The sequence below is a fragment of the Homarus americanus genome, unplaced genomic scaffold (assembly GCF_018991925.1).
Source record: "Homarus americanus isolate GMGI-L3 unplaced genomic scaffold, GMGI_Hamer_2.0 scaffold30108, whole genome shotgun sequence".
Lineage (NCBI taxonomy): Eukaryota > Metazoa > Arthropoda > Malacostraca > Decapoda > Nephropidae > Homarus > Homarus americanus.
This window is the reverse complement of record NW_024748109.1, coordinates 3,105,818-3,118,381: the sequence shown is the minus strand read 5'-3', so window position 1 is coordinate 3,118,381 and position 12,564 is coordinate 3,105,818. Positions and strand designations below refer to the sequence as shown.

At 38.1% G+C, this 12,564-nt stretch overlaps 1 protein-coding gene across 1 annotated transcript; it reads right to left on the bottom strand.

Annotated features, from left to right (window-relative positions):
* Positions 1 to 3,113: 3,113 nt before the first annotated feature.
* LOC121880055 lies at positions 3,114 to 11,785 on the bottom strand. The gene is made up of 5 exons (XM_042387059.1): positions 11,625 to 11,785; positions 8,913 to 9,881; positions 8,235 to 8,303; positions 6,627 to 6,876; positions 3,114 to 4,172 (listed from the first exon to the last, which is right to left on the bottom strand). The coding sequence occupies exons 1-5, from the start codon at positions 11,655 to 11,657 to the stop codon at positions 3,334 to 3,336; spliced, it is 2,160 nt and encodes a 719-aa protein (XP_042242993.1). The 5' UTR covers positions 11,658 to 11,785; the 3' UTR covers positions 3,114 to 3,333.
* Between the last annotated feature and the right edge of the window lie 779 nt (positions 11,786 to 12,564).

Here is a 12,564-nt window from a genome sequence, read left to right as displayed (position 1 = left end):
TCCTGAACGACTTCACCAAGAATGAATTGCAGAACCTCCTGAGTGGCACCGATAGCGAGAGCGAGGACGAGGATCTGGAACCAGATTTGGCGGACCATGAAGTACGAGTCAAGCAGTTCTGGAAACTTTTTAACGTGAAGAAAGCTGTTGATTTCTTGGTGGAGGCATGGGAGCAGCTATCTGTGGCAACGATTAGTCACGCGTGGCGGAATGTGTTGGAGGGTATCCCAGGTGGGAGGCAGAGGCAAGCGGTGGCTGGTGAGGCTCAGTCTGTTGCTGTGGCATTGGACATTGCAAGAGAGGCTGCTCAAAGTGTTAGAGCTGCAGGCTTCTCCGAGACCACCAACGACGACATCCTGGAGGTAATCAGGCAACCTGAGGTGACTGCGGACGAGATGTTGGAAGAGGATGACGTCAGTGAGCAGCCAGGTGTTATGGCGGAAGAACAAGAGCAGAAACTAACACATGCTGATGTCAAGGAGGTCACCGAGTTTGCTGAGAAAATGAAGCTCATCCTTGCCAAAGACCCAGTCAATCATTGCTATGAAGTGTCGAATAACCTTCTGTTGAAATGCATGGAGCCCTATGTTCAGATGTATCACGACCACATCAATGCTAGCCGTCAACAAAACATTACAAGTTCTTCACCCGCAACCCACCACAGCCAGCCCAAGTCAGTGATAGTGATAGTGAGGATATGGACTTTGAGGGGTTTGACAAGGATGCCCAGCTAGCCTCTGTGGTGGATAGTGAGACAGGTGACACAGGTGAGGGCCAATAATCTGCCCTCTGCCTCGGAACCAACCCCCATCCCCGTGTGCCCAGCCATCTCTTCTACTAACGTAAGTGTTAAAGAACCTAATATTATTGATATTTCTCTTGAATATTAATTGTGCATACCATCATAAAATTAATTAGTTATTTTTACTACAACGTATGTATTGTGGGGGTCGGCCCAGTCTCTATTTCAATTAATCCCATATGTTCTGTTATTTTGTTTAGGCGTTTCTCGTTATATGCGGACCTCCATTGACTGCGTAAACCCAGACTATACAGAGTACTGTATTTTGGTTGTAAATACAAATGAAATAAGGATGTAAATTGAATTGGGTCCTAAATTAACTAGGGTTTTAAATATGAAAAGTTGTTGGTTGAACCATTGTTATCGGAGGTTTTACTGTACATGCACATAAATTCAATGGAATTTTTATAGAAAATAGTGTATATTATACATCCAAAAAGATAAATATACCCTGTAAACTAAATTATTTTGTATTGTACTTACTGATGGGCGGAGGTGGAGCGAGTGTGTGGTGGGTAGTGGAGAGGAGGAGGAGGGTGGCGAGTCACTGAGACCTGGAGGGTGACTCCTCCCGCTCTGACTGAGTGAGAGAGGGCGAAGCGTTGTACAAAGTAGTCCGTGACGACGTTATATTGTACTGAATCAGTGGGACGTTGTCCGAATCATGGGTATTTAAAGAGTAGTGACGTTATAACGAAACAATGTTGTCAGGGGTAACGTTAAAAGAGGACTTACTGTACCTAAACACGGAGACCTGTTGTACTGTAGTACAGTAATAGTTTACCGGTGTAGCCTATTAAGTAGTTAATTTTAATTATTGCTCCTGTGCAAATTTGGTGAATCATGGGCCCAGGGGTGCCAAATTACTTAAACTAATGTCAAAAGAACATTGCCATATCTAAGTTAACTATGATTTGTAAATATAAAAACAAAATAAAAAATATAAGATAATTTTCAATATATGGGAGATTTTCAAAAATATCTCTCAAGATTTTAAAGTTGGGGTAAATTTTTCAAGATCCTGCAACACACAAACAAGCACCCTCACAGGTCAACAGTCAGCTCTGGTAGTTTTTTCATGAAAGAATTTAACCAACCAAGTTTTACATTATTTGACATTATGGTGCACATTAACAGATACAGTAGTGGGAATACTACAGGGATAGACCGTTGCTGGTGCAAGACCTTGTGGCATCCATGGCTATGAATGAATAATTTTTGTAACAACATGTATCATGCATAAATTTTATAATCTAAAGAATAGATTGTTAGAATAATTGTTTTACCTTTTATAACTGTAAATACAGTATTTACAAAGGTATTGAGTCTATAAACATTAGCTAGATAATGATAATGAAGTAAAGTGGCAAATGAATTTGCCATGAGATAGGAGAAAAAAGGGAGAAGGAAAGAATAGAAAAGGGAAGTAAAATAACAGGGAGTAAAAGCAGATGGAGACTATCCACCTAACTGAGTTGAGGTGATTGGTTGGGGTGGTGGCCATACACAGCAAGTGCATGCTTGCTCAGGGTAGGAAGGGGGGAGGCAACATTTATGGGTTACCTATACGAGTATACCTAATAATAAAATATGGTTAGGTTGTTTTTACCTTACTTATCTTTCAAACCCTAATCAATGGTGATGTGACACATTTTTATATTAATTGGGTTGCTCAATGCTCATATGTCCACTATACTCCCATCATGTCATCCATCATGCGGATCAAGCCAAGCTTACATGCGGTAGACCCTATGATAAGGCCATTATCATGGAGGGTGATAAGGCATTCTCTTACAAACCATATTAACCCCCATATTCAAGTTTAGTATACTGACGACCACTCTGAGAGGAAACAGTTTAGAGGATTCTGATATTATCGTTGCAACCCCAGCCACCAAGACACACTTTGTTCACTGTGTCTTCTGTATTATAAAGATTATGTAATAATTATCTAATAATGATATACGCTATTATATATAATAGTGTAAAACTTGATTGGGTAAATTGTTTTGTGAATTTATTATGCAAAACAATGAGATCCTTTTCCAGTCCTTATTGAGAAATAGAAGTATCAGAGCTCAATATGTTCAACTGCTTGGGTGCTTGCTTGTGTTTTGGGGTGATGGACAGACAATGAACTGCCGCCCAGCAAAGGTGGGAGCAGAATTTTTACCCTCCACCTTGACTGTATCATGAACTTTGGTCCAGGACTGTACATTAACCCCAATTCCATCATACTCTCATGCTAATCCCATATAAAAATCTTTCTATCTCTTTTACTTAAGGACTATTAAATCAGAAAAAAACTGGATGAATGTAACAACAAAAGTATAATCCTTTATTTGAAATTTACATCTGAGTAGAAATTTGTATACTGTTTACATTTTGACCTAGAGTACGTATTTCTATATGTACAAATTAGGAAAAAAAAAATATGATTTTAACAATGTCTTAACAATCTCAATTTATTAAAGGCTATGTACACTGTATTATTTACAAAGTTTTTAATTTTGAAAGTCACAAATATTTAACTAAAAATCCCCAAATAATGAATCTGTGTCAACTCCTTCCAATAAATCATTGACTTCTTTCTCTTCATCTTGACTGGAAAATTTGTTACAATTTGATGTTTTGTTAGTTCCTTCATCATATGCATTACTAATGGGCAATGATGGATGTCTTATTGTAGGTCCTTTATAAATGACTGGCACTTTTGGCTGGATGGGTGAAGGTTGGATATTAGATTGTAAATGTGGTACTGAAGACTGTATCCTGGGACTCATGATTTTTCCATTTTGGACTGAAGATGGCAGCCTAGGCCTACTACAACTAGCATGCCCTGTAAAGCGAGGGATATTAACTGGTGAGTACTGTTGATTTGATCTCTGAGGCTGAGGAAGGTTAATCTGTAAGTTGGGATTCAGTTCAAATTTTGGGGATCTATAATTAGGAATTTGCACAAAGGAAGTTGATTGATCTAACCGACCATGGCAGCTAGTCACATTGGAGAAGAGGGATCGATGTTGTAAAGAATCGTCTTTGAGCGTTTCCTCTTCCTCTTCTTCAACAATAGCTCGAGACCCACCAGCAATCTTTGGGGCAGCTGCTTCTCTACACAATTCCCTTTTATCAACTCTTCCAATAGATGTTATATTGGCATGTCCAAACTCATCGGGAGTGTAAATTGTGAGCACAGTGTTAAGAGTTATGTTGAGGTAGTGTCGTCGAGCGTGTTCCCTCAATCCAGTAGCTGGTCTCATACCAACTGGTGAAAGCACAGTCACACCTCTGAGAAGTAGCAGAGATCCAGGTTGCAACAATGGACCATATTCATCCATTACTGAACTTGCAATTGTCCCATTCATTTCTCCTGCCAAAAAAAGAAGAAGGATATTTTACTGTTTCATGCCCTATATAATCTAATAAAAAAATGGGGGTCGTGAAATCCCATTTATGGCTGAGACTAGAACTAAGCAACCACAGTGCATATGGGCCAAGGACCCAGGAGACCCTTTGATATTAAAAGTTAAAACTAATTCAGGAATCAAGCACGCATTCTGATCAAGACCAAGTTCCAGAAGTGATTGTTGAAAGTAAAAGTCACAATTAGGAGAGTTGTAATGTCACTCTAGCATGCTTACATCTCAACCACCACCTGGGTTACTCATATTAGAATTCCAGGCATGTGAGATCTCCTTAGTTCCAGGCTTGGTATTAAAATGGTATTTCAGTATCAATCTTTCATTCTTGGTCTGATGCTCTTCACTTTACACCTTATGCATCTGAAGCTAACAAGGAAATTGGAGGAAGAGGTGGCACTAAATGCTCGAAATGCTAATGTGGCATGCACCCAAATGTATAATCGGTGCTTCCCTGTCCGTGTGACATGCATAGTTTAGACTCTCAGAAAATTTCCCCAGTACAGTACAGTACCTGGAAATATTCCAGGGATGTGCGATTTTTTCTAGGATGAAAAAATCTGTCTCCATACCCAGAAATTTCTCATTCCCAGAAGAGCTCTGCATCAATTATTCCTGCTAATGGGGATATCACTGTATACAACAGAAAAGTTTTCCTAAATTTAAATAGCAGTGTTCCCCTAATTCATTACTGTTTTTATTGTATGGCACTCTCCTTCACATTACAGTAGACCTTCTCAATATCGGATATTCCCAATAAAGGACATTTTTAAGTTCTGGCAAACTCAGCCAGTAAGATCCATTATTGGGAACAGGTTCTACTATTGACCACATGGTCAATTGATACAAGTTAGAAATTACTACACTCAACACAGTTAACAATGTGAGCTTACAGGAAGCAGTACAGGTATGTCTGCTATAATAATCACCAATCTGACTCCTCGCCAATCTTGTATGGCATCCCCCAAGGTTCCATTCTCGGTACAGTAATGTTTTTGTTGTACATAAACGACATAGTCCACGCCAGCATACTCATAAAATACAACTTATTTGCAGACGATAGTAATCGCTATGCCAGCAACTCAGACCTCCATTCCTTGATGAGAACTATGAACACTGAATTGATTAAAGGCAGGACCTGGGTAATACATAATAAACTGACCTTAAACCTTGAGAAAACCCACTACACTATCTTTCATAGAGGGAAAATTTGACCCCAGACTTGGACCCCCTGTACCTTGGTAATACAGTCCTCAAACGCGAACAAAATACTAAATTCCTCGGAGTTATTGTTTTATTGTTGATGAGAAACTTAACTGGAGAAACCACATACAAGCCATTCACAGTAAAGTCAATAAACAGTGCAGTATCCTGTATCACACTTGACAGTCACTCACTCTCACAGCAATAAAAGAAATCTATCATGATTTTGTTTACCAACACCTGATACACTGTCACACACTATGGGGGTCTCTGGCTCTCCAAAAACACAATTCCTGGGTACTGCACAAAAGAGAGTTGTACGGACAAAGACCTACTTGTAAAAAAACATATCACACAAATGAAAAATTTGCAAAATTGAAAATGAAAAAATTCGAAGATATTAACACCTACTGCTGTGCCCTCTTTGTTTACAAATCTATCAATCACTTGCTTGACAATAATTATTTCCAGTTCCGGAATAATCAGAGATACAACTTAAGGCACCCAGAGCTACTAAGACCACCCCTCATGCGCTCCTCTCAGTCCCAGACCTCCATAAAATATCAGGGTGTGAAGGAACTTACCCCCACCCATCCGAGCAAAGACTACACTCCCTTCCTTTAAATCATCTCTTAAAAAATATCTATTGTCTTAGTACATATACCTGTATTAGAAATACATAATTAATTCAGGACAAAATCAAACAGATTTGCAACAGCCAATCAGCTGTATCTCTTGAGGAGGGGGTAGGGCATCTTTTCTCAGCTGAGAAAAAATGCACTATAGCCATTTAAAGCATACTGTATCTGTCAACTCTTCCCTATACAGTGTTACCAGATCACCTGCCTCATGTCATGCAGGTTAGCTCGTGCCAAACTTCTGCTGTTGACTGTTGTACATGTACAGTAGTCTAAATGACAGTGTTGTTAAAGTAGCATAGATGAATGTAGTTGATGTAGTGTAATGGAGAAATTGAAGAATAGATAATAGTGTAACAGATGTAGTGTAGATGATAGCAATGTGGATGTAGTGTAGATTTAGATTGTGTGGTGGATAGAGTGTAACTGATAATGTAGTAAAGGACATAGGCTATGAGCTGACCCTCAAAGGAAACTCTGCAAAGCTGGATTCCCAGCCAGTTATTGTAAGAAAAATTACATTTCTAATTGGCTTACAGTTATACCTAGAATTACAGTGCTTACCTGTTGGATCCTTTAATATCGCTGTAGCATCTGTATGTTTAACATCAATGTTGTGCACTATTACAGCTAAAAATGGGACTTTGCGCACTCCTGCCTGACCTTTCAAGCTAGCTGTACGAAGTACCCATTTAATATTGAACACTTTCAAAGGAGACACTGTTTCAGTCAGATCTAGGTCCAAATCATTTATCATCTGCTGCCAAGGTCCCTGAGAAAAGTAGTCTGCAGAGTCCTGGGAGCACACTACATCCTGGAAAAAACAAAAAATAAAATTACCAAAATAAAATTCTGAACCAATGGGTCTTCAGTTCTCATTGAAATTTATGCAAATTCCTAAGACATCAAAGCTTAATCGACTAACTACAGTGGAAACTAGCTGGTTCACAAAGGTTACAGTCAGTTAGGCTCATGAAGTGATCATGATTCTTAATTAAATTATATATATATCTGCATAATTAGCCTACAGGCATCCCGCGGGTTACGGAAATTCATTCTTCCGGATTTTGTAAATTATGACCAATAAATTCGGGATACTAACAAAAAATTTGCCCTTACGGAAATTGGGGAAATTTTTAAGTTCATTTTTTCTCAATACTATAAGAAAAAAATTGCAGGAATTATAAAATTTATTTTGTGTAGATTTCTTGGTGGTTGCTACAATGCTGTACAGGGCGAGGCAGGAGCCAGTAGTGCCCCTCCGTCTCCCTCCCAGTAACTCTGATTGCACCACCTTACCTCACCACCTCGCCTAACGCAGCACTCAACATCGGTTGTGGTAAGTTAAATTCAAGTGTTTTGTATATTTATTATCATATCATAAAATAATCAATGTTGTATGTCTTAAAAAAAATTATTTTCACAAAAACCCCCCCCCCCCCAAAACACTCAAAAACAAATTACACATTCAAGAATAACTGCCAGTCGGTCCCTTTAAGCTGTCACCCTGGTGGGACAGGCATCAGGCTATGGTAGGCATACCCCCCTATACGTGGGTATGTTCGGGAAGAAAATAAAAAATCTATTCTCACAAACTGGTCATGCATGATGTGAACAGCAAAGAAATACAAGTACATAAATCATATGATATGAACCAAAGCCTGGGGGTTAAGTCACCCCTTGTGTATCTATAGTAAAAGCTAGGCAACTGCAAGCATTCCAATCTCTATGAGTAACTGTGGTGCTGTACAGTATTCTTTAGCATATCTTGGGGACCAGACAGGGTGACTACTCCAAATGGGGAAGCACCTCACTTTTTAGGAGTGTTATGAGAAATGGTCCATCTAGACATGTCTCTCTTATAAACTGAAATCCAAAGAACCTCTACTAAGTCAGCTACCACCATCTCCAGCCCTCCTCACACACACCTTTGTATCTCCCAAGGAGCCATCCTTCTGGCTTAGAATGTATTATTATTTACAGATACAATATTTATGGTAGTCATTGTTCTTAAACTTACCATTCTCCCCCATGTTTAGTTGTACCAAGAACCTACCCCTTTTCCCACTGAACCAATGTTTCTGCATTTGTGAGGTTTTTCAAGAATGTAACTAACCCTCAAGCTTAGTTTATGGAAAGTGTTTTAATAACTTTGCTATGCATATAACCTACCTGAACAACAGATGAAGGTGATTCCTTCTCATGTAACTGCTGGATGTTAGGAACAGCAATATTCACACCCTGAAATAATTACATTTTAGTAGTAAAAATATGTTGAAAGGCCTACAGAGAAAACATTTCTATATTTGACCATAATATTGTACAGTAATGCCTCGATAACTCAGCATTTGATAACTCAGAATTTCATATAACCTGGCATGGATATGGTCTTGGAATGTATTAGTATAACTCAGGAAATACGAATATATAAATTATCTGGGAAAATTTTGGCATATCATGCCACCGGCATAACCTACCATGCCTCTGTGTCACCTACCATGCATCTGTGTCTTCTATTATGATGCTTCATTCTTTGCCCACAGTGCTGGTAAGTGTTACCCTCTTGCATTTAGTAATTACATGTACAGTACACATACTGTATATGGGTTGATAGTTTTGTATTGTTTATTTTTGTAGGAGGGGGAAAGTGCCTCGATAAGTCAGAATTTGGGATAGCCCGGCAAGGCCAGAGCCCCATATGTGCCGAGTTTTCGAGGGTTTACTGTACTTGATAAAAATTCATAAAATACTCTTTTCCTAATAAAATGCTAAAAAATAAATACAGTAATAATTCTGTAATCAGTACTGTATCAATTTGTGAAATTCACTCCTATAGACAGTCCAACTTACCAATTGTGGTAAAATCCCAGCAGGTCCTGGAAATTTTCTCTTCTGAATGACAGGGCCCCCAGGGTTTGACAGTTTCTGGACTTTAACTTGAGGTGGCTTTATTGGTGTGATTGAAATTGACGAGTGTTGCTGGTGCCCTGACTGAGGATTATTTCCTTGAGGAAGTGAACATGTCTTCCACTGGTTACTGGCATTAAGATGAAAATTTGCTTTTTTATTGTTGCCTAAAATATTGTTAGTTGTTCTAGGGGAATGGATGTTAGCAGGATGGATTTCATCAGGTCTATGAATCTGCTTACATGGTTTCTTAATTGATGAATCACTGACTTCTTTATTTATGTTGCTGAGTTCTGGAGATACTCTTTTTTTGTTATTTTCATACAAACATGGAGAGGATTCAATAAGGTTGCTTTTTACTGACTGTAATGAAATTGAAGAGGGAGAGTTGTATTGAGAGACTGAAGTTAAATTTTTATTTTCTTTTAATGTTCTGAGAATTCTAGACCTAAAATCAATCCTTTTTTCAGTGTCATTACTGACTAAATTACTTGCTTTAAACTCTTTGCTAATCTCAGCCTGATTGTTCATTTTGATATTTGAGCTTTGGGTAAATTCTGAATCTGGTGGAGTGCTCGTTATGACTGATTTTTTATAATTAGTCTCTTCAATTTCAAAATTATCAAAGGGAAAATCATCATCAAAATCAAAACTATCATTAGATGTAAATTTTTCCATACATCCATTTTCCCTTGATATAAACTTCAGGTTTGATTTGTCCTTTGGATTTTCAGCATTTTGGGATCTGTTTTTGCGACCATTATCAATTTCTAATGGTGGGGTACTTGAAGTCATCTTCAGTGGAGAAGTGGAATCTAGAAGAGTATTGTAGTTCTGTTTATTACACAGAAATGGCTTATTTTGTGCTAAGTTACTGACTTCAGCAGGTTCAAATACTTCTTGTAAAAAATCCTGAAAAGAAAATACTGTATTTAATTGAAGGATTTCTAATAAACTTATAATTACATCAACAGCACTGACTTTTAACCTCAAAATAAAACCAAGAAATGAAGAATTGATCCCATGATCCCATTATATGACCAAGGCTGTTGTTACTAAGTAACTTACAAGTAAAATCAGATCATAGATTGGTAACCTAGGTACACCCTTAGCTATCATTGATGTGGAATTTAAGAAATTGAAGATATGGAAGAAGAGAATAGAGTTAAAGGATATGAGAGTGAGTGTGGTGGGAAAAAAGTAAAGATTAATGGCATTGGTGAGGAACCCATGGTAGGTGGAAAGTGGCCATGTACTGTCCATAAGAAAAAAAGTGTTGGCATCATCATCATCAACAACAATATTTTAGAGCCAAATCTATTATCATATTAAAAAAATACGTCTAATTTTAAGATAATATTCTTCTATTACATTACCATTTGAAACGTATAATAACAGAGATAGCACATGCCAAATCTTTCAATATTTTCTAACATTAATCTTCAGTCATTATCGCCTACCCGACCTTCCACTCCGTGTTACCTTCATAAATTGTCATGCGCATACATTTCCGTATACGTCAGGCAGCCAATCAAAAGCATTTTTTTTTTGCCACCGATTAAAATGAATTGTGGCTTCTGTGTTTAGAAATCACAGTATTTTTTGCCCAATCAGATTCGATTGTGATTTTGGGTCTCTCATATTTTGGAATTCAAATTCATTTCCGACCATGGAAGTCTGCGATGGGCGTCACTTCAATTATATTGAGCATTTTTTTAGATCTCACATTCTCACAGTGTTCTCCCGACCTCAGTAAAGTGTAATAAGGAGTGTAAATATCACCAAGACCAACATAGTTGGCATTGTAGTAACTCGTTCCTTTTTCCCAAAACAAAGAGGAGACGGTGTTCGTACACCGTCAATGATTACACAGGAACATTTTTAGAATCTGACGAAAAACCAGAACCAGGCCAATAAGGTAAGAAATAACATTGATTCCCTCATACAGTGAAATTTGGTTAGTAAAATCACCATGACAGTTAGGTTAGGTTAGGTCAGGTAAGGTCATGTAAGGTTAGGTCAGCTAAGGTTACATTAGGTTAGGTCACCCCAAAAAAGGTTAGGTTTATGTGTTTTTCTTGTGCTTTTTGGTGTATTTTGTATTCACCTGCCATGATATTTGCCGGAAAACGTCTCACCCAAAACCCCGATTCCCAATAGGAGACCCTATCTTGTTGGGGGTAGAAGGGGGCGATAACTAAAAAGCATGCAATTTCTGACAGAAATCAAGGTCAGAACCAATCAAAATAAAATAACACATCAGAAGAACATAGTTTTGAGTTTCTAACAGAGTTGTGTGAACTATAAATTTACCTAGGTTAGTTTAAGCTAGGCCTACCGGGGGTCTGTGGGCGGAACCCCCTGGCTAGGGGTTGGCTTAGGTTAGGTTTTGTTAAGTTCGTTTTTGTTTACTCCCCCACCCAAAAACCCCCATTTCCCAGGCTCTCCCAACCCCCCCCCCCCCATTATTGTTGGGGGGTGGTAAAAATGAGCAATTTCCGCCCAAAATGAAGGTCAGATTCGTTTAAATCACACTAAAATACACTGGAAAAACCTATTGGTCAACCCATAGGGACTCATGTCCGAAAGTAAAAATTCACCGTAATATGTGTATAATAGTAACACTCAGAAGATAAAGATTAAACGTCTCCTTACATCTATAAAACTACTGTCGTCATCGCCGTCCATAGTAAACGACTACACAATAGCTGCAGCTCTAAGGGCCCAGTTCTGCCAACAGCTGTTCAAGTGTCAACAAGTGGCGCCAGTCCCTCCCGAGCCTCACCAAGATAATTACTTTACTGAGCTAATTTTTAAAGCAGTGTAACCTGATTTTTTTTTATAATTTATGATAATTATGTATCGTATGGATATTCTCATCCATATACGAAAATTAAAGAAAATGAAGTTAGTGAGGGAGATAATAGGCTTGTAGTAAAGGGTTCAGGGTCCGAGGCTTCAATAGTTAACACCTAAAACACTTGAATGTACACCAGCGCAACATTTTTTGAGTTCATAATTTTTTTATTGAAAATCTCAAAGTGATCCATAATAGCATATATATTTATGAGATTAATATAATCAAAGTTTATTTAACAATATGAACGAAATTGACAATATTGGTGTATTTCATGAGAGGCAGGGAGAGTGGTCCAGTAGGTGGCAGTAGTGTTTGTTTGTGATCAACGCTGGGCATTTGTCCTCCTGGAACTTTTCTACCACTCGTTCTTTCTCCATGACTTCACAATGAGTTCCAGGCGGTGAGTACTAAAAAGAACACGAAGCAACATTTTTTCGGTGTTATAATATATTTAGTTGGAAATGAAGCTGTTATCTAAGAAGGGTTTATTTTGATTTTGCTTGCTAAGCCTGAGATTGCTTTCATTATTAAGGTTCACACCATCTAGATTGCATCATTATGTTTCTTTAGTGCTCCAAGCAGCTATTATCACACATGTACAGCTTTTACATTATGTATACTGTAATTTTACAATTTACTTATATGCTTTCTCAGTTAAGAGCGATGTGTTGTACAGTACTGTAATTTACTTCATTAGGAATTGTTACTATCATAGAAGAGACTTTTGCATTCAGA

Bases quoted from the DNA above. Each gene is read 5' to 3' on its own strand.
- LOC121880055 (XM_042387059.1), bottom strand. From the start codon at position 11,657: ATGGACGGCGATGACGACAGTAGTTTTATAGAT. The intron at 8,304-8,912 runs GTAAGTTGGACT...TAATTATTTCAG, and splicing joins CTGGGATTTTACCACAATTG to GGTGTGAATATTGCTGTTCC. The intron at 4,173-6,626 runs GTAAGCACTGTA...TTTTTTTGGCAG, and splicing joins GATATTAAAGGATCCAACAG to GAGAAATGAATGGGACAATT.